The sequence below is a fragment of the Globicephala melas genome, chromosome 15 (assembly GCF_963455315.2).
Source record: "Globicephala melas chromosome 15, mGloMel1.2, whole genome shotgun sequence".
Classification (NCBI taxonomy): Eukaryota; Metazoa; Chordata; class Mammalia; order Artiodactyla; family Delphinidae; genus Globicephala; species Globicephala melas.
Genome location: NC_083328.1, coordinates 46,009,774 through 46,036,487, shown reverse-complemented (window position 1 = coordinate 46,036,487; position 26,714 = coordinate 46,009,774). Strand labels below are relative to the sequence as shown.

General features: G+C 39.3%; 1 protein-coding gene across 4 annotated transcripts in view; it reads left to right on the top strand.

Moving 5' to 3' along the window:
* The window catches only part of MACROD2 (mono-ADP ribosylhydrolase 2), a 1,989,159-nt gene that overhangs the window by 638,265 nt on the left and 1,324,180 nt on the right, over positions 1 to 26,714 (top strand). For all 4 annotated transcript variants that reach the window (XM_060284443.1, XM_060284445.2, XM_030872537.2 and 1 more), the window contains exon 5: positions 5,384 to 5,500. In XM_060284443.1, coding sequence (XP_060140426.1) covers positions 5,384 to 5,500 — 117 coding nt within the window. The remainder of the gene's footprint in view (positions 1 to 5,383; positions 5,501 to 26,714) is intronic.

Genomic DNA, 26,714 nt, shown 5'->3' with positions numbered 1-26,714 from the left:
CTCTCATGATCTTTTGTATTTCTGCAGTGTCAGTTGTTACTTCTCCTTTTTCATTTCTAATTCTATTGATTTGAGTCTTCTCCCTTTTTTTCTTGATGAGTTCAGCTAATGGTTTATCAATTTTGTTTATCTTCTCAAAGAACCAGCTTTTAGTTTTATTGATCTTTGCTACCTTTCCTTCATTTCTTTTTCATTTATTTCTGATCTGATTTTTATGATTTCTTTCCTTCTGCTAACTTTGGAGTTTTTTTGTTCTTCTTTCTCTAATTGCTTTAGGTGCAAGGTTAGGTTGCTTATTCGAGATGTTTCCTGTTTCTTAAGGTAGGATTGTATTGCTATAAACATCCCTCTTAGAACTGCTTTTGCTGCATCCCATAGGTTTTGGGTCATCGTGTCTCCGTTGTCATTTGTTTCTAGGTATTTTTTGATTTCCCCTTTGATTTCTTCAGTGATCACTTCGTTATTAAGTAGTGTATTGTTTAGCTTCCATGTGTTTGTATTTTTTACAGATCTTTTCCTGTAATTGTAATCTAGTCTCTTAGTGTTGTCATCAGAAAAGATACTTGATACAATTTCAATTTTCTTAAATTTACCAAGGCTTGATTTTGGACCCAAGATATGATCTATCCTGGAGAATCTTCCATGAGCACTTGAGAAAAATGTGTATTCTGTTGTTTTTGGATGGAATGTCCTATAAATATCAATTAAATCCATCTTGTTAATGTATCATTTAAAGCTTGTGTTTCCTTATTTATTTTCATTTGGATGATCTGTCCATTGGTGAAAGTGGGGTGTTAAAGTCCCCTACTATGAATGTGTTACTGTCTATTTCCCCTTTTATGGCTGTTAGTATTTGCCTTATGTATTGAGGTGCTCCTATTTGGGTGCATAAATATTTACAATTGTTATATCTTCTTCGTGGATCGATCCCTTGATCATTATGTAGTGTCCTTCTTTGTCTCTTCTAATAGTCGTTATTTTAAAGTCTATTTTGTCTGATATGAGAGTTGCTACTCCAGCTTTCTTTTGGTTTCCATTTGCATGGAATATCTTTTTCATCCCTTACTTTCAGGCTGTCTGTGTCTCTAGGTCTGAAGTGGGTCTCTTGTAGACAGCATATATATGGGTCTTGTTTTTGTATCCATTCAGCCAATCTGTGTCTTCTGGTGGGAGCATTTAGTCCATTTACATTTAAGGTAATTATCGATATGTATGTTCCTATTCCCATTTTCTTAATTGTTTTGGGTTCGTTATTGTAGGTCTTTTCCTTCTCTTGTGTTTCTTGCCTAGAGAATTTCCTTTAGCATTTGTTGTAAAGCTGGTTTGGTGGTGCTGAACTCTCTCAGCTTTTGCTTGTCTGTAAAGGTTTTAATTTCTCCATCAAATCTGACTGAGATCCTTGCTGGGTAGAGTAATCTTGGTTGCAGATTTTTCTCCTTCATCACTTTAAATATGTCCTGCCAGTCCCTTCTGGCTTGCAGAGTTTCTGCTGAAAGATCAGCTCTTAACATTATGGGGGTTCTCTTGTGTGTTATTTGTTGTTTTTCCCTTGCTGCTTTTAATATGTTTTTTTGTATTTAATTTTTGACAGTTTGATTAATATGTGTCTTGGTGTATTTCTCTTTGGATTTTTCCTGTATGGGACTCTCTGTGCTTCCTGGACTTGATTAACTATTTCCTTTCCCATATTAGGGAAGTTTTCAACTATAATCTCTTCAAATATTTTCTCAGTCCCTTTCTTTTTCTCTTCTTCTTCTGGAGCCCGTATAATTCGAATGTTGGTGTGTTTAATGTTGTCTCAGAGGTCTCTGAGACTGTCCTCAGTTCTTTTCATTCTTTTTTCTTTATTCTGCTCTGCAGTAGTTATTTCCACTATTTTATCTTCCAGGTCACTTATCCGTTCTTCTGCCTCAGTTATTCTGCTATTGATCCCATCTAGAGTATTTTTAATTTCATTTATTGTGTTGTTAATTGTTGTTTGTTTCATCTTTAGTTCTTCTAGGTCCTTGTTAAATGTTTCTTGCATTTTGTCTATTCTATTTCCAAGATTTTGGATCATCTTTACTATCATTATTCTGAATTCTTTTTCAGGTAGACTGCATATTTCCTCTTCATTTGTTAGGCCTGGTGGGTTTTTAATCTTGGTCCTTCATCTGCTGTGTGTTTTTCTGTCTTCTCATTTTGCTTATCTTACTGTGTTTGGGGTCTCCTTTTTGCAGGCTGCAGGTTCATAGTTCCCGTTGTTTTTGGTGTCTGTCCCCAGTGGCTAAGGTTAGTTCAGTGGGTTGTGTAGGCTTCCTGGTGGAGGGGACTAGTGCCTGTGTTCTGGTGGATGAGGCTGGATCTTGTCTTTCTGGTGGGCAGGTCCACGTCTGGTGGTGTGTTTTGGGGTGTCTGTGGACTTATTATGATTTTAGGCAGCCTCTCTGCTAATGGGTGGGGTTGTGTTCCTGTCTTGCTAGTTGTTTGGCATAGGGTGTCCAGCACTGTAGCTTGCTGGTCGTTGAGTGAAGCTGGGTGCTGGTGTTGTGATGGAGATCTCTGCGAGATTTTCGCCGTCTGATATTATGTGGAGCTGGGAGGTCTCTTGTGGTCCAGTGTCCTGAAGTTGGCTCTCCCACCTCAGAGGCACAGCACTGACTCCTGGCTGCAGCACCAAGAGCCTTTCATCCACATGGCTCAGAATAAAAGGGAGAAAAAGTAGAAAGAAAGAATTAGTATAAGAAGAAAGAAAGAAGGAAAGAAAGGAAGGAAGAAAGAAAGAAAGAAAAAGACAGAAAGAAAGAAAGGAAGAAAGGAAGAAAGGAGGGAGGGAGGAAGGAGGGAAGGAAGGAAAAAAGAAAGAAAGAAAGAAAGGAGGGAGGGAGGGAGGGAGGGAGGAAGGAAGGAAGGAAGGAGGGAAGGAAGGAAAAAAGAAAGAAGATAAAGTAAAATAAAGTAAGATAAAATGTAATAAAGTTATTAAAATAAAGAATAATTATTACGAAAAATAAAAAAAAAACGGATGGATAGAACCCTAGGACAAATGGTGGAAGCAAAGCTATACAGACAAAATCTCACACAAAAGCATACACATACACACTCACAAAAAGAGGAAAAGGGGAAATAATAAATCTTGCTCTCAAAGTCCACCTCCTCAATTTGGGATGATTGGTTGTCTATTCATATATTCCACAGATGCAGGGTACATCAAGTTGATTGTGGAGCTTTAATCCGCTGCTTCTGAGGCTGCTGGGAGAGATTTCCCTTTCTCTTCTTTGTTCTCTCAGCTCCCAGCGGCTCAGCTTTGGATTTGGCCCCGCCTCTGCGTGTAGGTCGCTAGAGGGCGTCTGCTCTTTGCTCAGACAGGTCGGGGTTATAGGAGCAGCTGCTTCAGGGGCTCTGGCTCACTCAGGCCGGGGAGAGGGAGGGGCACGGAGTGCGGGGCGGGCCTGCGGCGGCAGAGGCCGGCGTGACGTTGCACCAGCCTGAGGCGCTCCGTGTGTTCTTCCGGGGAGGTGGTCCTTGGATCCCGGGACCCTGGCAGTGGCGGCTGCACAGGCTCCCCGGAAGGGGGGTGTGCATAGTGACCTGTGCTCGCACACAGGCTTCTTGGTGGCGGCAGCAGCAGCCTTAGCGTCTCATGCCCGTCGCTGGGGTCCGCGCTGTTAGCCGCGGCTCGCGCCCGTCTCTGGAGCTCCTTTAAGCAGCGCTCTTAATCCCCTCTCCTCGCGCACCAGGAAACAAAGAGGGAAGAAAAAGTCTCTTGCCTCTTCGGCAGCTCCAGACTTTTCCCCGGACTCCCTCCCGGCTAGCCGAGGTGCACTAACGCCCTGCAGGCTGTGTTCACGCCGCCAACCCCAGTCCTCTCCCGGTGTTCCGACCGAAACCCGAGCCTCAGCTGCCAGCCCCGCCCGCCCCGGCGGGTGAGCCGACAAGCCTCTAGGCCTGGTGAGTGCCGGTCGGCCCTGATCCTCTGTGCGGGAATCTCTCTGCTTCGCCCTCCGCACCCCTGTTGCTGTGCTTTCCTCTGTTGCTGTGCTCTCCGCCGCAGCTCCGAAGCTTTCCCCCTCCGCCACCCGCAGTCTCCACCCGCGAAGGGGTTTCCTACTGTATGGAAGCCTTTTCTCCTTCACAGCTCCTTCCCACTGGTGCAGGCCCCGTCCCTATCCTTTTGTCTCTGTTTTTTATTTTTTCCTTTGCCCTACCCAGGTACGTGGGGAGTTTCTTGCCTTTTGGGAGGTCTGAGGTCTTCTGCCAGTGTTCAGTAGGTGTTCTGTAGGAGTTGTTCCTCGTGTAGATGTATTTCTGGTGTTTTCTGTGGGGAGGAAGGTGATTTCCGCGTCTTACTCTTCCGCCATCTTCCCCTCTCTTCCGTCTTGGTCTGTTTTCACAGCCCAGATTACTATTACTCTCTCTTTCTGTCTTCTAACCCTTTGTTTCAGAGTCTTGCATTTCTTCTGTGTCCAAGGGCTCATTCATTAACTACTAAATTATGTGCATATGGTCTTGTAGCCCTCCAGCTGTGTGCTCGGCCCCAATCTAGTCAAGTAAAGTTTTAATTTTCAGTGGCATCAGGTGTGCATTTTCAAAAGGTGATTCTCACTGTGAAGGGCAGACATGAGGTAGGGGCAGGGATGAGAGCCAGAGGGCTGATGAGACCCTGTTTTGGGGAGAGGCAGAGCCTGCTCGGTTAGCAGAGCTGCAGCAGGAGCAGTGGAGATTTTGTTTTCATCCATGTCAAGTGAGTGAAGGGTGGTCTTCCGGGTGTTTTTCAAGACCTAAGCTAACCTCACCCCTCATTTAGCCCCCGGTCAGGTACCCTGCAGACACCTACTGCATTTGTGTCGTGCCACTGAGGGCGGAGGAAGTTAGAGGTCTCGTTCTTACTTTGACAGCTTCACTCTCAGTTTTGCAGTGACTGCAGATGTTCTAGAGCCCCTTTCTCAGTTGCTTCTCGACGTTTCTTTCTTCTATAACCTGTGGTGTGTCAGAGGCAACAGTTACCACCTCGGACATAGAATTGTTAGCATTTCTTCCCAATTCTGTGTTAGGTGACATGGAGTTGATAGCTTGAAATGGACGTGGTGGAAATATTTACCCAATTGAAGTTGGAAAAGGATACAAATCAGGGCTCCCCCACCTCTAGAGAACCTGTTGTTTAACATTTAGCTGCACACGGTTTCTGTAACCCTTATGCTTCTGCTCACCACACAAACCAAAGGGAGAGAGAGAAAGAGAGAAGAAAAACATGTTTAAGGGATTGAATACCATGGATTTTCTTCCATGGGACTACGGTGATTTCTAAGAGGAAAAACTTGAGTTCCTTTTCTTTCCCTATCCGAAGTTTTGCATTTATTTCCAAAAGGCCAAATATAGGCTAACTTTCTTCTCTCTCCTCCAGTGGACGGCTGTATTCACAGAGCAGCTGGCCCCTGTTTGGTCGCTGAATGTCGTAACCTGAACGGCTGTGAAACTGGACATGCAAAAATCACGTGTGGCTATGACCTGCCTGCAAAATGTGAGTACAGCTCTTTTGAACACTTTCAAAATCAGATGAGCACTCTTACCTTGTTCTAGTCCTCAAGTGGGTAACTGGAAGAGGAAGTGGTAGCAGTGGTATTTAATTGAATGTACTTTTATTAAGATTTTGTACACGGTAATGAAATGTGTTTTCCAAATACGTCTCCGAGTATATAAATGTGCGATGTTTAATTGTAGGAGATTTTTGCTCGGATCTTTGACAGAGGGTCTCTGAAACAGAGAAATAAAAATATGAGCATAGTATACCTCATAGTATTTAAGTGCCGTGGAGTGACAGCTTCTAGAAATGATGCCAATTTCTTATTCCTTGTTCAGGTTTCTTGATTGTGGATGTGTTTAGAGCAAAGGAGATCAAAGTGATGTATTGTGTTTTCAGCTGCCATGTAAAGGCTGATTGGCAATTACAGCCGAGGCATCTGTCACACTTGGCTTTCAGGAAAAGCCATTGGAATGTGGTTGTCAGAGTGAGAATGTATTTGCTCTTTGAATGTGGAATGGTCAAATTTTCCATTATATTTGAATGGAGAGAAGTATTGCATTTGATTGACCTTGTTGCTTAGTCGTTTAGCCAGCTGGGTGGGGTGATGTGGAGTAAAAATACTGAAAGAGAAGCTGGTTAAAGGAACAGATTTTTTTTATCACATAATCTGGGGTTGGGGGGTGGAGGTAGAGGGTTTCATTGCACCATTAAGTCATGCATTGATTGGAAATTGGGAAACCAATTAGTTGTTTATTCCATTCACCTGCTTTATATGATACCTCCTGGTGAATACACTTTTTGTAAAAGTGAAGCTGATTTTTTTTTTTTTTTTCTGTTTTAGTAGTGGAGAATATGTGACTTAAAAATCATGACATAATCTTTGGGCTCTGTATAGACAGGTTGTATAAAAATGAATTTGTTATGGATATGTGTGAGTGGAGAGGTAGTGTGTTCTATTTTAAAGTATGTTTACATTTGAAGATTTTTAGTAAACAGTAATATATTAAAATGGTATTTTGCTTTGTAACATTATAATACTGCATTCTGTATACCTTACAGTGTGTTGCTAGTGAAAGTGTATCCACTATATACTGTTTAATTTTTCCTTTAATGACTTCTCATTTTTCTTTTCTTGTTAGTGTTTTTATCTTGTGTGAAAGTCAAATCATGGGCCAAATGGCCCTCCGTCCTACTTGGAATATATATTTATGTCAAATAAAGTCCCTTGTGTGTAATGGTGTTTAGAGCACCTCTCCCTCTGACTCAGAGGCGCTGAGTGTTAAAGGTGGTTTCCCTTTCCAGGATTATATGGCTCCGTGTTTACCAAGATTGGTCATTCTTCCTTCTTACCACCATACTACCTCTGTGATATATAATAGTTGACAGATTCACCCTGAGGACAAGCAGATGATTGACGATTTTCAGATTTAAGGTGTCTGTCCTTAAACCTAGTCTCCTCTTGATTCACTACTTTCTTTCTCATGAATTAAAGCACAAATCAAAAATGTTTCAACTCTGAAATTTCTGAAGACAGCTAACCTCAGAATCATTAAATATGACCAAATAAAATGGTGGCTCTGCTGTATGGATTGACACCACGGTGATTTTGTTTCATGCGCTTGCCCCTGTTTGACATCCCTTTGTATGAGCTTCCTTTGATCGTCATTCAGCTCAGTTCAGGGCTGTTGAAGGCTTGTACACCACCAGGCACTAAGGTACAAAGATCAATCTATACCTGTGCTTGAGAAATTCCACGATTGGATTTCCTGGGCAGCCTGGGGCAAGTGAGTCTTTGTGTGACAAGGACTCTAGCCATGGAAAGTCAATCCACAGAACTCAGTACAGAATCTGTGTGAGCTGAGATACTGAATCAGATGACACACATTCAAGTCACTGTGCACCAGCCCACAGGGCACGTCTAGTAAAAAAAATCATCCAGCAGGATAGAAATTCCCAGACTAGAATGGCAGTGCCATCTCAAGAAAGTCACAAACATGGAGTATTTGTGACTAGATCTTGGTATTTCTCTATGTTTAATGAGATTAATGATTTATATTAAAAACATAAAGAAAAGCAATAAGGAATGAGTAATAATAGCTTACATTTTGCATACCACTTTGTAGTGTGTCACAGTACTTTCACAAAGCCTTGTATTTTAAATTATATTTTATAAACACTGTGTATGTTCATTTTCCCTTTTCCTATCCCTGAGAGATCTTTTTCTTTCTCATCAATTTGGTTCATCCATTTCAGACTCATTAGCAATCCACAGATGTGCTTTTGTAGAGAGAGAATGAAAAGGGAGCTCATTACATACTGTTTGGGTCATTTTCCCCCTCCATATTGAATAATTCCATGACAGTTTGACAGCAGAATCTAGTTCCTATTTGTCCTCTGTGACAGCGGTTTTATCATTTAAGGTACTAAAGCCAGCCATCCAGTCACCAGTGATAATATCTTCGCGCATCAGCAATTTGTTTGGAAAATGCTGTTGTCTGGGTTACAGACAAACTTGGTAATTTTGGACTGGTCTTTGCTTTTTTCATGCTTGCTAAATTAATTTATTCATAAATGCTTGTATTTGAATTACTTATACTTAGAGTCTGTATTCTGTGATTCATCATGATCAGTGGAATGATAAGCCTCAAAGATTTAGTGTTTCTTCACTGCTTGGATATTTTGAATGATGTCTTTTGATGTGGAATAGCCGATCATTCTTTTCAGAAGTAATCTTAAGAGTGGAAAGAATATTGGCCAATACTTCACTGAAGGCTATTGGTAAATAAATGACTTAGAAAGTGGACTAAGGACTGTTTATACAATTTGATCTTTTGGTGTGTTCTCTTTTACAATATTAGATGTTTTTTTGGATTCGTAATAAAATTTAGATTTCTGTGGAGTTTTAGAAGCTTGTCAACCTGTTGAATGTTTCTATTCATGCTCTCATCATTCTACCGGAGGGTCAGCTTCATGTGGGTGAGGGTTGTCTGTCTCAGTCATGATCCTAATGTCAATATCTAGCATATGTGCTGAATTAATGAATGAGTGATCAAATGAATTGTTTCAGACATTTTCACCTGGCAAATAGATTTTTGCCTGTTGCTTCTACTTCTAATTCTTTCCCTCCTTCACTCCACTCTGCCCAGTCCTGTAGATTAATATTCTTAAGTCCAGAGTCCCTGTAATTGTCCACAAGGCTCTAGACGTGTGACCCCCTCTACCTCCTTCTGTCCTCTCCCTCACTCACACGGGCTGCTTTGCTGGATCTTTAATGCCTTTGCATCAGTGTTCCCTCTGCCTGGAATTCTAGTCTTCCAGACACCTGCGTTGTTTGCTCTCTCACCTACGGTACTTCAGATCCTTGCTCAGGTGTCCCCTCAGGTGTCATCCTAACCAACCTATTTTTAATTGCTCCTCTGCTTTATTTATAATTGCTTATTTATAATTGCTTATTTTGAATGTTAACATTCAAATACACAGTATCATTTACTTATTTATTTTGTTTATTGTCTGTCTCCCCATACCAGAATAAGGGCAGAGCTTTTTTTCTGCATCTTCTTCATTTATTGTTGGAAAAACTACTTAGAAAAATGTATGATTTAGAAAAATGCTTAGAAAAATACTTGACACATAACAGGGGTTCAAAAAATATTTGTCGAATGAATGATAAAATCTAACTCTACTCCTCTCCAAATCCTTCAGTGGGTTTTTCCTCAAACACACACTCGTTAACCTGATTATCTTCGGCCTTCCGTGATTTACTGTTCTGTCTTGAGCTACTTACAACCTTTTATATGATCTGAATTGCTCAGAATGGCATGTCTGTACATGGGCTCTGTATTGGGGGCTTTCTAGAAAATTCTGTCTTTCTTCCTTTCTACTTGTCTTCCAGACTCAGCTCAGATATCACTTCTGCCATAAAACAACTCAACTAAAAGTGCCTTCTTTTGCCTCAAGATCCAGAAAACTGCATGTTAACGTGCTGAGGGCCCTTTTTACTTACTACGTTTTATTGTTGTATATGCAAACTTTCCACCTTTCTAGAAGTCCCTTGTTTATAATGTATACTAGCGAAATATCTATCAAATGAATTAGTTGTTAAAGGTGAAGATTGGTTTATAATTGTTGGTGGGGGGGATGTAAAAAACGTACATTAATATTTCTAAGAAATTATTAAATCAGTGATAGATATCCATTGTGGTTTTTGTTTATTTTTAAAATTTTATTTATTTTATTTTTTGGCTGCATTGGGTCTTCGTTGCTGAGTGCAGGCTTTCTCTAGTTGTGGCAAGCGGAGGCTACTCTTCATTGTGGTGCACAGGCTTCTCATTGCGGTGGCTTCTCTTGTTGCGGAGCATGGGCTCTAGGTGCGCGGGCTTCAATAGTTGCAGCATGTGGGCTCAGTAGTTGTGGCTCGCGGGCTCTAGAGCACAGGCTCAGTAGTTGTGGCACACGGGCTTAGCTGCTCTGCGTCATGTGGGATCTTCCCCAACCAGGGCTCGAACCCCTGTCCCCTGCACTGGCAGGTGGATTCTTAACCACTGTGCCACCAGGGAAGTCCCCCATTGTGTTTTTTAAATCCTATTTTAACGTACATCTAATTCCAAAGTCTCTTGTCTAAGAAATTTACTCTTTTCTTAAATTGAAATATAGTTGATTTACAATGTTGCCTTAGTTTCAGGTGTACAGCAAAGTTATTCAGTTATATATATATATATATATATATATATTCTTTTTCAGATTCTTTTCCATTATAGGGTATTACAAGATATTGAATATAGTTCCCTGTGCTATATGGTAGGTCCTTGTCGTGTATTTTATATACAGTAGTGTTTATCTGTTAATCCCAAACTCCTAGTTTATTACTGCCCCCAACCCTACCGCCCTTTCCCCTTTGGTAACCATAAGTTTGTTTTCTATGTCTCTGAGTCTATTTCTGTTTTGCAGATAAGTTCATTTGTATCATTTTAAGAAATTTACTCTTAATGGACCTTCTCCTAAAAGTGAACAAATAAAAATAGGAAGCCATATCAACTTTACTTAATGATTTTCAGCGTAGCTCACATGTCTATTCTACTTCTTGAGAATGCTCCACTTTTAGGCTTTAGGGCCGAATAGTCATCAAAGATAAGTGGAAAATATGTTAAATTTGTGTATATAAAATGGTGGAACCTGTTTCTTTTATTCCTTCTATTTAATCTTTGTAAGACATCAAAGGGTAATATTAGCATCCAACTCACAGTTTTTTATTAATCATTTGAAAGGAAACTCTAGGGTGAGAGACCGTAGCATAACATGTTTGAATATCATAGAGTGGTGGGAATCAGAATCCTTATTTTATTCCCAGGTGCAATAATAATCAGATGATAGTAGCTTAAACGGTACTGTTGATAATAAGTAGTACTTCTCTTGTACCTCTTGTACCCTTCATCAAGAAATCGTAGTACTTTGAGACATTAGCTCATTAGTCCTTTTGAAATTTCTAAGAGGAACTGACATGGCAATATTTTCTTCCAACACAGAGAGAAATTCAGGTACAGAGAGGTTAAACCTGTTGCTCACAATAGCAAACTAAGTCTGTATTAGAGACACGGCAGTGACCAAGTAAGTTTTCCTGAGATAGGGAGAGAGTCCGTGACAAGTGTTGGCCAGGCCTGCTGCCTGTTTTTGTAAATAAAAATTTATCAGAATGCAGCTGGGCCCATTTGTTTACATATTGTCTATGGCTACTTTGATGTGACAGAATTGAATGGTTGCAACCAGGATTGTATGGCCACAAGCCCAAAACATTACTGTCTGGCCAACAGATAGTTGGCCAGATAGTAATGAAAATTTGCTGAAAAAGTTTGCCAACAGCTGGTCTATGACAATCCTTACTTTTTATAAAGGAGGAAGCTGAGATTTATAGAGGTTAAATATTTATTGAATTTTAATGAATGTATGTGACTTACTCAGATCACTACTGACAAAAGTGAGATTAAAATACCTGCCATCTCTTTCTTGGGACAGCCCTTGCTTCTGTTGCCTCAACAGAACATCACTTTGGGAGGATGACCTGAAGCCTTTTAAATCTTTCAAATTATAAGACCACCTTGGGGAAAAAAATGCCTGGGAAAAAAATGGTCATTTTTCTCAACAGGGTCAGAATTGGAAAACAAATAAGTCAAATCCCTGAAGGGACAGTTAATTCAAACCACCAGAGTATTAGGCGATACATCTTTATTCCTTGCTTCCTCCAGTGGTGTTAGTCAGTGTACTGAAAGGGAGCCTGTAGTCCTCAGGAGATTCAGTTTCTAGAGTAGGTAACTCATAAGATGGCTTTGAGTTAGTTCTCTGCAAAACACTGCAAAACATGACCTGATTTCAGCCACCGTGGCTCCCCCAGCAGGTGTCTGATTGTGAAGGCAGTGGAGAGGGCATGCTGCTAAGAGTGTGACTGCCAGTCTCTGATGGAAACCTGAGGGCCCTCATGAGCCCCTTCCAAAATTAAATGACTTACATTCCATCAAAAGAAAAATGGCTTTTGAAGAACATAAAAGCACCTTCCTTCCTGAAGAGAGAGATGAGAGTTTTCCTCCTAAAATCAACTCTGATTGGCTCATTTCCCTTAAGTGCTTTAGGAATTTAATTTCTATCTGAATCTATTTCTTTATAGTCACCACCCCTTTCATTTATATTAAGGGGTTTTGTATAGTTTGTCTCCTTAGTGATCCCCATGATGAGTGTGGAAAGTGAGAAGGACAGAAGGTGCTCATCATGGGCTACCTGGAGAAGCAGCAGCAACATCTCCTGGGAACTGGTTAGAGATGTAGACTCTGGTGCCCCACCCCAGACCTACTGAATCAGAAACCCTGTGGTTGGACAAGCTCTCATATGTTTCAGTGTGAGAACCATGACCTACACAGTGGTGTAATTCAGGGCAGAACCCTTGCCTTTTGATTCCTTGCCCAGCGCATAACACAGGCATCCTTTTGGGTCACAGATTAGGGCTTTCTTTGAAGAGGCTTCTGACAGGCTCTTCTTTTCCTTTCTGGCATTTACACACTTAGTGATGGTATCTATATTTGTTTGTTTACTTGTTTATGGCCTGTCTTCTCAAACAGGATAGCAGTGTAAGGAGAGCAGAAGTCACATCAGTTTCATTCACCCCTAGAATCCTTAGGATCTAACATAATACCCAGTTCAGAGTTGGAGGCTTTCAGTACATATTTACTAGAAGAATTAATGAAAGGATTGTCTTTGTCATTGTCGTAGTTGCACTGCCAGAAACCAGCCAAGAGAACACTCCAGATAAGCCTACGTGATTCCAGAAATCTGCAGAGCTAGGACTGCTGCCTCTTGTGGTAGCATCTCTGTTACCCTGTCACCCAGCACGCTGCTTGCTCAGAGATTCTAGCACCGTAAGACAGCACAGGGGCACAATTGGCTTAATTTGTCCACATTGGTACACATATAACCTACACTTAGATTATGTTCTTTCATTTTTTTTTCATTTTGATTTGACTTATTTTGGTAACATAGATTCCATCCCCAAGTAGCTTTGTGATGAAATAACTAAAAATCCTAATAGTAAATAATGTCTTTTAAAAACGTCTACATTTTGGAAGCAACTAGGTATTTACATTGTTGCATTACGGGCTGAGTGTAGAATAAATACATGTACTTGGCTTGCACTATTTGACATCTTAGCAGGCCTTCAGAGGACACTGTCTATACCTTCTTTTTCCTATGTGATCAATAGGAAATAACAGTGTAAATCAATTCTGAGAAATAATGTAAATGGACTCTCCAAGGCAATTCCCGCTGTGAAATAAGTAGTTAGTGTTGACACTGGCATTAGCCGCAGGGGGAGTAATCAGCCTTTGGATGTGCCTAATCAGAGTTATCAGCTAAGATTAAAAAGGAGCTACTGTTGCGCAGGATTTAAAAGATGAACATTTGAAGGTGTTCTCATAAATTAAAGCCATCAGAATTGCTTTGAGTAATTTAGGATGCTTTGAGGTCAGGCACAAGCAAACAGGAAAGGTTAATCTCAGAGCCATGGTAGTTAATGTGCAGGAACAGCAGAATACATTTATTGAAATAAGCAGCAGATACTGAGCTAAATGAAGATTTTCCTCCAGTGCTAAAATGTTCCTTGAGTTCTTGCTAACATATATGATTCAAATAAAAAGTGGGTAGACTTATTAATATCCTTGCAATTAATCACTAATCCCAAAGATTAAATATTAGACCGCGTCATGGCTTGATTAGAGGTGTTTCCAGTTGAAAATATTGATGGGACCAAGCTCTGCACTATGGAATAAAAGATTGATTCTAGGTCAAGTACACTAATTGTCAAGGTAGAAGGTCCGAGGAGAAGTCCTGAATCCAGGATATTCTAATTGTTTGGTTGAGCCCTCTGAGCCTGGGTTTCCTCATCCATGATTAGCTGGGGGTGGGCATATCTACCTTAGGCAAGTTTGTTAAAGTGTAGACACAGAACCACTTTTTAATAGTGTAAGACATATAGCTATAAGATTCTATTATTACTTGTAAAATACTTCCCATACCTCATTAACTTATTCAATCTATGTTTATTGACACTTTCTCTGGGCTTGAGTGCTCTTCTAGAGTGTAGAAAACTACAGTGAAGAAGATAGCCAAGGTCCTGTCCTCTTTGATCTTAGGTTCCAGCAGAGTGAGGCGGAAAATAAACACATGCACGTAAAAGCAAAGCCTCTCAGATGATGGTGAGGGCTATGAGAAAAATAAAAAGTTCTGAGAGAATGGAAAGTGGAGTGAGGGGACTACTTTTCCATGGTCGTCAGGGAAGGCCTCCCCGAGGAGGTGATGCCTGAGCTGAGAGCCACGTAGCTATCTGGGGAGAAAGTCATTGCTGGCAGAGGGAAAGCACTTTACCACTGGGTTAAGAAAAATCACCTTGCCTGACGTGTAAAACGAGATAGTCCATGAATTTTTCTTTCTTTTTTCTTTTTTAACATCTTTATTGGAGTATAATTGCTCTACAATGGTGTGTTAGTTTCTGCTGTATAACAAAGTGAATCAGCTATATGTATACGTATATCCCGATATCTCCTCCCTCTTGCGTCTCCCTATCCCACCCTCCCTATCCCACCCCTGTAGGTGGTCACAAAGCACTGAGCTGATCTCCCTGTGCTATGCCGCTGCTTCCCACTAGCTATTTTACATTTGGTAGTGTATATATGTCCATGCCACTCTCTCACTTCGTCCCAGCTTACCCTTCCCCCTCCTCATGTCCTCAAGTCCATTCTCTACATCTGCGTCTTTATTCCTCTCCTGCCCCTAGGTTGTTCAGACCATTTTTTAAAAATTTTTTAGATTCCATATATATGTGTTAGCATATATGGTATTTGTTTTTCTCTTTCTGACTTACTTCACTGTGTATGACAGACTCTAGGTCTATTCACCTCATTACAAATAACTCAATTTCGTCCCTTTTTATGGCTGAGTAATATTCCATTGTATATATGTGCCACATCTTCTTTATCCATTCATCTGTTGATGGACACTTAGGTTGCTTCCATGTCCTGGCTGTTGTAAATAGAGTTGCAATGAACGTTGTGGTACATGACTCTTGTTGAATTATGGTTTTCTCAGAGTATATGCCCAGTACTGGGATTGCTGGGTCATATGGTAGTTCTATTTTTAGTTTTGTAAGGAACCTCAGTACTGTTCGCCATAGTGGCTGTATCAATTTACATTCCCACCAGCAGTGCAAGAGAGTTCCCTTTTCTCCACACCCTCTCCAGCATTTATTGTTTGTAGATTTTTTCATGATGGCCATTCTGACTGGTGTGAGGTGATACCTCATTGTAGTTTTGATTTGCATTTCTCTAATAATTAGTGATGTTGAGCATTCTTTCATGTGTTTGTTGGCAATCTATATATTTTCTTTGGAGAAATGTCTATTTATGTCTTCTGCCTATTTTTGGATTGGGTTGTCTGTTTTTTTGATATCGAGCTCCATGAGCTCCTTGTAAATTTTGGAGATTAATCCTTTGTCAGTTGCTTCATTTGCAAATATTTTCTCCCATTCTGAGGGTTGTCTTTTCGTCTTGTTTATAGTTTCCTTTGCTGTGCAAAAGCTTTTGAGTTTCATTAGGTCTCATTTGTTTATTTTTGTTTTTATTCCCATTTCTCTAGGAGGTGGGTCAAAAAGGATCTTGCTGTGATTTATGTCATAGAGTGTTCTGCCTATGTTTTCCTCTAAGAGTTTGATGATGTCTGGCCTTACATTTAGGTCTTTAACCCATTTAGAGTTTATTTTTGTATATGGTGTTAGGGAGTGTTCTAATTTTATTCTTTCATATGTAGCTATCCAGTTGGCCCAGCACCACTTATTGAAGAGGCTGTCTTTTCTCCATTGTATATTCTTGCCTCCTTTATCAAAGATAAGGTGGCCATATGTGTGTGGGTTTATTTCTGGGCTTTCTATCCTGTTCCATTGATCTGTATTTCTGTTTTTGTGCCAGTACTGTCTTGATTACTGTAGCTTTGTAGTGTAGTCGAAGTCAGTGAGCCTGATTCCTCCAGCTCCGTTTTTCGCTCTCAAGATTGCTTTGGCTATTCGGGGTCTTTTGTGTTTCCATACAAATTGTGAAATTTTTTATTCTAGTTGTGTGAAAAATGCCAGTGGTAGTTTGATAGGGATTGCGTTGAATCTGTAGATTGCTTTGGGTAGTAGAGTCATTTTCACAATGTTGATTCTTCCAATCCAAGAACATGGTATATCTCACCATCTATTTGTATCATCTTTAATTTCTTTCATGAGTGTCATAATTTTCTGCATACAGGTCTTTTGTCTTCTTAGGTAGGTTTATTCCTAGATATTTTATTCTTTTTGTTGCAATGGTAAATGGGAGTGTTTTCTTGATTTCACTTTCAGATTTTTCATCATTAGTGTATAGGAATGCTAGAGATTTCTGTGCATTAATTTTGTATCCTGCTACTTTACCAAATTCATTGATTAGCTCTAGTAGTTTTCTGGTAGCATCTTTAGGATTCTCTCTATATAGTATCATGTCATCTGCAAACGGTGACAGCGTTACTTCTTCTTTTCCAGTTTGGATTCCTTTTATTTCTTTGATTGCTCTGGCTAAAAATTCCAAAACTATGTTGCGTAATAATGGTGAGAGTAGGCAACCTTGTCTTGTTTCCTGATCTTAGTGGAAATGCTTTCAGTTTTTCATCGTTGAGGATGATGTTGGCTGTGGGTTTGTCATATATGGCCTTTATTTTGTTGAGGAAATTTCCCTCTATGCCTACTTTCTGCAGGGTTTTTATCATAAATGGGTGTTGAATTTTGTCAAAAGCTTTCTCTGCATCTATTGAGATGATCGTCTGGTTTTTCTCCTTCAATTTGTTAATATGGTGTATTATGTTGATTGATTTGCGTATATTGAAGAATCCTCGTATTCCTGGGATAAACCCCACTTGATCATAGTGTATGATCCTTTTAATGTGCTGTTGGATTCTGTTTGCTAGTATTTTGTTGAGGATTTTTGCATCTATGTTCATCAGTGATATTGGCCTGTAGTTTTCTTTCTTTGTGATATCTTTGTCTGGTTTTGATATCAGGGTGATGGTGGCCTCATAGAATGAGTTTGGGAGTGTTCCTCCCTCTGCTGTATTTTGGAAGAGTTTGAGAAGGATAGGTGTTAGCTCGTCTCTAAATGTTTGATAGAATTCGCCTGTGAAGCCATCTGGTCCTGGGCTTCTGTTTGTTGGAATATTTTTAATCACAGTTTCAATTTCAGTGCTTGTGATTGGTCTGTTCATATTTTCTATTTCTTTCTGGTTCAGTCTCGGAAGGTTGTACATTTCTATGAATTTGTCCATTTCTTCCATTTTATTGGCATAGAGTTGCTTCTGGTAATCTCTCATGATCCTTTGTATTTCTGCAGTGTCACTTTTTACTTCTCCTTTTTCATTTCTAATTCTATTGATTTGAGTCTTCTCCCTTTTTTTCTTGATAAGTCTGGCTGATGGTTTATCAATTTTGTTTATCTTCTCAAAGAACCAGCTTTTGGTTTTATTGATCTTTGCTATTGTTTCCTTCATTTCTTTTTCATTTATTTCTGATCTGATCTTTATGATTTCTTTCCTTCTGCTAACTTTGGGGATTTTTTTGTTCTTCTTTCTCTAATTGCTTTAGGTGTAAGGTTAGGTTGTTTATTTGAGATGTTTCTTGTTTCTTAAGGTAGGCTTGTATAGCTATAAACTTCTCTCTTAGAACTGCTTTTGCTGCATCCCATAGGTTTTGAGTCATTATGTTTTCATTGTCATTTGTGTCTAGGTATTTTTTGACTTCCTCTTCGATTTCTTCAGTGATCTCTCGGCTATTAAGTAGTGTGTTGTTTAGCCTCCATATGTTTTTATTTCTTACAGATTTTTTCCTGTCATTGATATCTAGTCTCATAGCATTGTGGTCAGAAAAGATACTTGATACAATTTCAATTTTCTTAAATTTACCAAGGCTTGATTTGTGACCCAAGATATGATCTATCCTGGAGAATGTTCCATGAGCACTTGAGAAGAATGTGTATTCTGTTGTTTTTGGATGGAATGTCCTATAAATACCAATTAAGACCATCTTGTTTAATGTATCATTTAAAGCTTGTGTTTCCTTATTTATTTTCATTTTGGATGATCTGTCCATTGGGAATTGCCATTCTTATTTTGAGAAGAAAAATTAATTCCGCTTCTGTTCTGTTTTGTTGCTGTTAGCTAAGTGAAGCAGAGGTAACTTCCTAGGTACCTTTGTGGCAGTGCCCTTCCAAATCTGTTTGTGGTCTAGGTGGTGTGTTTCCCATTAGCCCCTTCATTTTTCAGAACCATCTAGAGTTTGCTCCATTTCTAATCACACATTATTTGTGAAATCCCTATAATTTCCTGAGAGCTTCTGAAGCTTTCCTTTCCCTACCTGTGACATTTTGAGGAAAGATTTATTCCCCATCTGTGTTTATTCTGCTTTGTGAAGATCATCAGAGACAACCTGAAATGTTTTTTTTTTTTCAAATTCTCTTTCAAATTGTGTCTGTTTTGCATTTAGGGTTCAGTTACCCATTTGAAGCTGTATGGAGGACAAGGGGCTGTCTTAGAAATCCCCCTCTTTCCAGACACTCAGTTTTTGCTTTCTTTCATCATGGCGCATGATGCCAAACGAGTGTCTTTCCTTACATGGCCAGGTGATTTTTTTCCTGTTTTAATGTTACTCCTCTACTTGGGTGTGTCACATACATACATGTATACATATACATGGACACGTCATTTTTCATGTACTCCCTTAGAAGTATGTTCTTATTATGCTGAACACAGATTTCCTTCTGCATTATAACGTGTTTTATGAGTATAGAATTCAGGGCTTTTTTTTCAGTTTTTGGGGCTATTTGGGAAAGTATTCTGGGAGAGTTTGGGGGTGGTTTGATGGAACTGGGATGGAGGACTTTAGGGATCCCCTGGGAAAAGTATACTTTGCATCTAACGATCTGTCTGGTACATACTAAGTAGTGATAAGTGTTTCATTCATTCAGAAAACACTGATTGTTCCTAAAATATGTGCCAGGTGCTTGGCTTATCTTTTGGAAAAGAATAATATGCAAAACAGACAGGGAGCTTGCCCTCCTGGAATTGAGTTGAGCTGAAATGAACAAGTGACTTGCCCAAGATCACACAGATTTAAGTGATGAAGCCTTACCAGGAGTCCAAATTGTCAGTTTTTCCATCTGTGATCCTTTCTTCTTTTTCATGGGGGTTTTCTTTGGGGCTTCATATAGTGAAAAAATCTGGTGGTGTTGACCTTCTTGCCTCATGCTTCTTTGGGGTTTTCCTATGCAGTGACCAGTGGAAATGGTCAGTGGATTCCAACATATTTGTAGCCTGGGAGGGGAGGAGGGACATGGCACACCTCTCTTTGTCTAGTATTGTAAATGACTTGGGAAAACCGTTTTCTAACTTGGCATCAGGGGTACAGGCCTTTCTTAACTTGGGTGTGGTGTAACATTTGCCCGACATTTTCTAACGACACATAGAGCACAGTCCGGTAATCCCTATGAACTCAGAGGTTGATATTTCACATACTTAAGAATAAGGCAGACAGTGATTTGTAAACACTATTTTCAGTAATTAATTGTGATTTGATGTCCATATGTTTTAGGAAAAAAAATCTTTTGGATCTCTAGTCCCTCAGTCAGAATATCAAACGTGCATTGTTATACAATGTGGAAACCAATTAAACAGACAAATTCATTACCTATGGATTCATTCTATTTATTTTCTTTAGAAGCACCTTTTAAAAATAAGATTGACACCTGTCTGTCAAAGCATCCGTACCAAGTTATGTTTCCCACACATAAAAGACATGGGTGGAGTTCAGGAGTCCTTGCCTGTCCTCCGGTATTATGGCCTCTCTGCTCATTTGTGTACTTTCCCTTTCTTTTTTCCCCTCAGTGCTTTGTATGCCTGTCAGATTTTTCTTGAACTGTTTGATTGATTGACTTGTGGCATAATCCATTTTAGAGATAGACTTTGGAACTTCCTGAAGTCAGAATCAACCCATAAGAAGTATTTAAGTGGATGCCCTTCCTGTCTGGAACTTTCTTTCTATTGATATTCACATCCCATAAAATGGTTAAGAACGTGGGCTTTGAAGCCCAACATTCTGGACTCAAATTCAGGCTCTGGATTTGGGCAAGTTATGAAACCTCTTTGTGCCTCAGTGTTGCCACCTGGACATGGGAATAAGAATAGCCCTGCTCTCACAGAGATGCTGAGGATTATGGGTCAGTGTCTGGCTGCACTCAGAGCACTGCCGGACTCCATGTAAACGCTGTGTAAGGTGAGCTGTTTTTCCCTGAGGTTATCCTGACCACCTTATCTGAAATGTCACCCCATCACCCTCTATTCTCTTGCCCTGCTTTGCTTGACATCACAGCCCTTATCATTATCGAAGGTTATTTTATGTTTTATTGGTTTGTTTGTTGAATGTTTGTCTCTTCCACTAGAATGTAATCTTCATGAGAGCAGGGACTTTATTCACTATTGTATCTCCTGGTCTGAGGAAGTCTTCAGAACCATTTGTGAATGAACAAATGTATGTGCACAGAAACTTTAATTACGTATAATTATTAGCAGAGTTACTGGAAGAACTAGCCTAAGAAAACATTTAGTTTCGTACTCTACTCATTTGGCTCTTCCAGGAACTTGGCCAATAGTTAAAAATAAGCCAGGAAAATAGCATTAATGTACTGGGAGGTCAAGCCCATATTTGACATTTCGTATATCTACCAAGAATGTTTCAGGTGTGCTGTACATTTTTTTCCCCTATTTCTCAAAACTGTAGATTAAGTAGTAGTGTCAGGATGAAATAAGGCAGAGAGGAAGTGGTCTAAAGAACTTGACCTGGGAAGCATGTCCTGACTTGCTTGACTGAAAGCCAACAGATTGATAGGGAGATCCTTTCCCATTGATTTAGTCTGTGTTCAAAGATTATTTGCAAGCTCAATTTATTGTTCAACATCATTAAAATAAAGTGATAATTTTATGGGTTTGAAATATGTTTTGACTGACTTTCTGATTGAGACTGCTAGCCCCAGGGCTTACAACTTACATGTAAATGTGTTCAAAGGGGAAATATTGATGTTTGTTTCCTCTGTGTTCACACTGTTCAGACTTTATGGGGAATAACAAAGCTTTACAACTTGTTTTTCACAAATAGGATGCTAGGGACTTGCAGCAACATGGAAAATCTATTTATTATTTTGTGTCAGTTATCTGGGCTATCTCCCCCTTAACAGACCCGCAGAGCTAATTGTTGCTTGGGATAGAGAAGGAAATAGCATAATAGCCAGTGGTTAGAGAATATTAATTTCACATAAATAGAATTTCCTTTTATTACAGGGAAGGTAATTTTCTGACCACTAGGCAATAAAGTGGAATTTACTGTTAACCCCAATTTTGCCAGATGGGTGAAGGCATAACCCACCCCATCATGACTTTAGGACTTCTGACATAAAGTTTTAAAAATATAATTACAGTTTCTTGCTTAGGAATCACCTCTGCTTTCAGCACTTGTAGTTGCAGCTATGGTTCTGAGACCACTGCATCAAGTAGGGAAAAAAAGAAAATTGAGGTGATTTGAGGAAGAGAGAAAAAAGATTACATGGGGTGTCCATGCAAAAAAAAAAAAAAAAAAAACAACCCCTTAACCACAGCATGTATCTGGGTAATGGGCATATTCAGTGGGTGAATATCCCAGTTATAAAGCCAGTCCAACACGGCTTGTATGTGAAGCATATAAACTGCTTCATCTGAGTGTTGCACTTGGCATTTATAGGGGGAGTTGGACAGTCCCCCTTCTCAGAGTAAACAGACCTCACAGTAGATTTTACCCAGTCCATCATTTTGGAGAATGTTATGTGTCTGGATCATCTGTAGCTCACTTGTTCCCTAGTGAGCAGTGAGTCCTGTGTCAACCCAAACAAGTTCTTCTGCTCTGCAACATTCAAAACCAAAGACACTGCCCCTAAACTAGTCACTCTCACAAACTATTTTAGTAAATGTTCTTCAGGAAGCTGAAGATACAGATCCACAAAATGAGGCAACTCCATCACAGTATACGCTCTCGTTTCAGTAGTGTCTTGACCGCCCTACATGGACTACCTTCTTGGTGACCAGAGGTACCTTCGTTGTCTTGGTGTAATTTTTCCCTTTTCAGGCTGTTTTGTGGCCACAACTCAGACTGACCAAAATCTAAGCATGGTCTAGCATCAAGGCCCAACCCAGAACTTTCTTTTTAGCTACTACAGATGACAATAAACAAGGAAATGTGTTTAGCATGGTTCTTATTTTGCATCTCCTTATGTACCCAGTGAGCCAACTTGGGAATCAGATCTACTACCATTCCTAAATTCCACTGGTAACTTTTAACTTTAATAACTGCTCATGGTGTAGCTGCAGATTTACACAATGTGACTAGAGGTCAAAAGTTCTACATTACTGGCCCTTTCATCTTTTCTCTTCCCAAACCATGCATTTCTCTGAGCCGAGGTGGGCCTGGTAAATCCCAATTCTGCCACTTCTATTTTTTTTTTTTCATGTGATGTCTGAAACATTTATATTAACATATTTCCATACAACTAACCCAAAGAAAGTTTAGTACTAGTTGTTTTTTGTTTGTTTGTTTTTTTGTACTGCAGGTTCTTATCAGTCATCAATTTTATACACATCAGTGTATATATGTCAATCCCAATCGCCCAATTCAGCACATGACCATCCCCACCCCACCACGGTTTCCCCCCCTTGGTGTCCATATGTTTGTCTTCTACATCTGTGTCTCAACTTGTGCCCTGCAAACTGGTTCATCTGTACCATTTTTCTGTGTTCCACATACATGCGTTAATGTATGATATTTGTTTTTCTCTTTCTGACTTACTTCACTCTATATGACAGTCTCTAGATCCATCCACGTCTCAACAAATGACTCAATTTCGTTCCTTTTTATGGCTGAGTAATATCCCATTGTATATATGTACCACATCTTCTTTATCCATTCATCTGTCGATGGGCATTTAGTTTGCTTCCATGACCTGGCTATTGTAAATGGTGCTGCAATGAACATTGGGGTGCATGCGTCTTTTTGAATTATGGTTTTCTCTGGGTATATGCCCAGTAGTGGGATTGCTGGATCATATGGTAATTCTATTTTTAGTTTTTTAAGGAACCTCCATACTGTTCTCCATAGTGGTTGTATCAATTTACATTCCCACCAACAGTGCAAGAGGGTTCCGTTTTCTCCACACCCTCTCCAGCATTTGTTGTTTGTAGATTTTCTGATGATGCCCATTCTAACTGGTGTGAGGTGATACCTCATTGTAGTTTTGATTTGCATTTCTCTAATAATTAGTGATGTTGAGCAGCCTTTCATGTGCTTCTTGGCCATCTGTATGTCTTCTTTGGAGAAATGTCTATTTAGGTCTTCTGCCCATTTTTGGATTGGGTTGTTTGCTTTCTTAATATTGAGCTGCATGAGCTGTTTATATATTTTGGAGATTAATCCTGTGTCCATTGATTCGTTTGCAAATATTTTCTCCCATTCTGAGGGTTGTCTTTTCATCTTGTTTATGGTTTCCTTTGCTATGCAAAAGCTTTGAAGTTTCATTAGGTCCCATTTGTTTATTTTTGGGTTTTTTTTTGCATTACTATAGGAGATGGATCAAAAAAGATCTTGCTGTGATTTATGTCAAAGAGTATTCTTCCTATGTTTTCCTCTAAGAGTTTTATAGTGTCCGGTCTTACATTTAGGTCTCAAATCCATTGTGAGTTTATTTTTGTGTATGGTGATAGGGAGTGTTCTAATTTCATTCCTTTACATGTAGCTGTCCAGTTTTCCCAGCACCACTTATTGAAGACACTGTCTTTTCTTCACTGTATATCTTTGCCTCCTTTCTCATGGATTAGTTGACCATAGGTGCGTGGGTTTATCTCTGGACTTTCTATCTTGTTCCATTGATCTATGTTTCTGTTTTTGTGTCAGTACCATATTGTCTTGATTACTGCAGCTTTGTAGTATAGTCTGAAGTCAGGGAGTCTGATTCCTCCAGCTCCGTTTTTTTCCCTCAAGACTGCTTTGGCTATTCGGGGTCTTTTGTATCTCCACACAAATTTTAAGATGATTTGTTCTAGTTCCGTAAAAATTGCTCTTGCTAATTTGATAGGGGTTGCATTGAATCTGTAGGTTGCTTTGGGTAGTATAGTCATTTTCACAATATTGATTCTTCCAGTCCAAGAACACGGTATATCTTTCCATCTGTTGGTATCATCTTTAATTTCTTTCATCAGTGTCTTATAGTTTGCTGCATACAGGTCTTTTGTCTCCCTAGGTAGGTTTATTCCTAGGTATTTTATTCTTTTTGTTGCAGTAGTAAATGGGAGTGTTTCCTTCATTTCTCTTTCAGATTTTTCATCATTAGTGTATAGGAATGCAAGAGATTTCTGTGCATTAAGTTTGTATGCTGAAACTTTACCAAATTCATTGATTAGCTCTAGTAGTTTTCTGATGGCATTTCTAGGATTCTCTATGTATAGTATCATGTCATCTGCAAACAGTGACAGTTTTACTTCTTCTTTTCCAATTTGTGTTCCTTTTATTTCTTTTTCTTCTCTGATTGCTGTGGCTAGGGCTTCCAAATCTATGTTGAATAATAGTAGTGAGAGTGGACATCCTTGTCTCATTCCTGATCTTAGAGGAAATGCTTTCAGTTTTTCACCACTGAGAATGATTTTTGCTATGGGTTTGTCGCATATGGCCTTTATTATGTTGAGGTAGGTGCCCTCTATGCCCACTTTCTGGAGAGGTTTTATCATAAATGGGTGTTGAAGTTTGTCAAAAGCTTTTTCTGCATCTACTGAGATGATCATATGGTTTTTATTCTTCAATTTATTAATATGGTATATCACATTGATTTATTTGCATATATTGAAGAATGCTTGCATCCTTGGGATAAATCCCACTTGATCGTGGTGTATGATCCTTTTAATGTGTTGTTGGATTCTGTTTGCTAGTATTTTGTTGAGGATTTTTGCATCTATATTCATCAGTGATATTGGTCTATAATTTTCTTTTTTTGTAGTATCTTTGTCTGGTTTTGTTATCAGGGTGACGGTGGCCTCATAGAATGAGTTTGGGAGTGTTCCTTTCTCTGCAGTTTTTTGGAAGAGTTTGAGAAGAATGGGTGTTAGCTCTTCTCTAAATGTTTGATAGAATTCACCTGTGAAGCCATCTGGTCCTGGGCTTTTGTTTGTTGGAAGATTTTTAATGACAGTTTCAATTTCATTACTTGTGATTGGTCTCTTTATATTTTCTGTTTCTTCCTGGTTCAGTCTTGGAAGGTTATACCTTTCTAAGAATTTGTCCATTTCTTCCAGGTTGTCCATTTTATTGACATAGATTTGCTTGTAGTAGTCTCTTAGGATGCTTTGTATTTCTGCGGTGTCTGTTGTAACTTCTCCTTTTTCATTTCTAATTTTATTGAGTTGAGTCCTCTCCCTCTTTTTCTTGATGAGTCTGGCTGATGGTTTATCAATTTTGTTTATTTTCTCAAAGAACCAGCTTTTAGTTTTATTGATCTTTGCTATTGTTTTCTTTGTTTCTATTTCATTGATTTCTGCCCTGATCTTTGTGATTCCTTTCCCTCTGCTAACTTTGGGATTTGTTTGTTCTTCTTTCTCTAGTTCCTTTAGGTGTAAGGTTAGTTTATTTACTTGAGTTTTTTCTTGGTTCTTGAGGTAGGCTTGTATAGCTATAAACTTCCCTCTTAGAACTGCTTTTGCTGCATCTCATAGGTTTTGGATCGCTATGTTTTCATTGTTATCTTTCTCTATGTATTTTTTTATTTTGTCTCTGATTTCTTCAGTGATCTCTTGGTTATTTAGTAACGTATTGTTTAGCCTCCATGTGTTTGTGTTTTTTACATTCTTTTCCCTGTAATTTATTTCTAATCTCATAGCGTTGTGGTCAGAAAAGATGCTTGATATGATTTCAATTTTCTTTTATCTACTGAGGCTTGATTTGTGGCCCAAGATGTGATCTATCCTGGAGAATGTTCCATGCGCACTTGAGAAGAAAGTGTAATCTGCTGTCTCTGGATGGAATGTCCTATAAATATCAATTAAATCTATCTGGTCTATTGTGTCATTTAAAGCTTCTGTTTCCTTATTTATTTTCATTTTGGATGATCTGTCCATTGGTGTAAGTGAGATGTTAAAGTCCCCCACTATGATTGTGTTACTGTCGATTTCCTCTTTTATAGCTGTTAGCAGTTACCTTATGTATTGAGGTGCTCCTGTGTTGGGGGCATATATATTTATAACTGTTATATCTTCTTCTTGGATTGATCCCTTGATCATTATGTGGTGTCCTTCCTTGTCTCTTGTAACATTCTTTATTTTAAAGTCTATTTTATCTGATATGAGTATAGCTACTCCAGCTTTCCTTTGATTCCCATTTGCATGGAATATCTTTTTCCATCCCCTCACTTTCAGTCTGTATATGTCTCTAGGTCTGAAGTGGGTCTCTTGTGGACAGCGTATATATGGGTCTTGTTTTTGTATCCATTCAGCAAGCCTGTGTCTTTTGGTTGGAGCATTTAATCCATTCACGTTTAAGGTAATTACCGCTATGTATGACCAG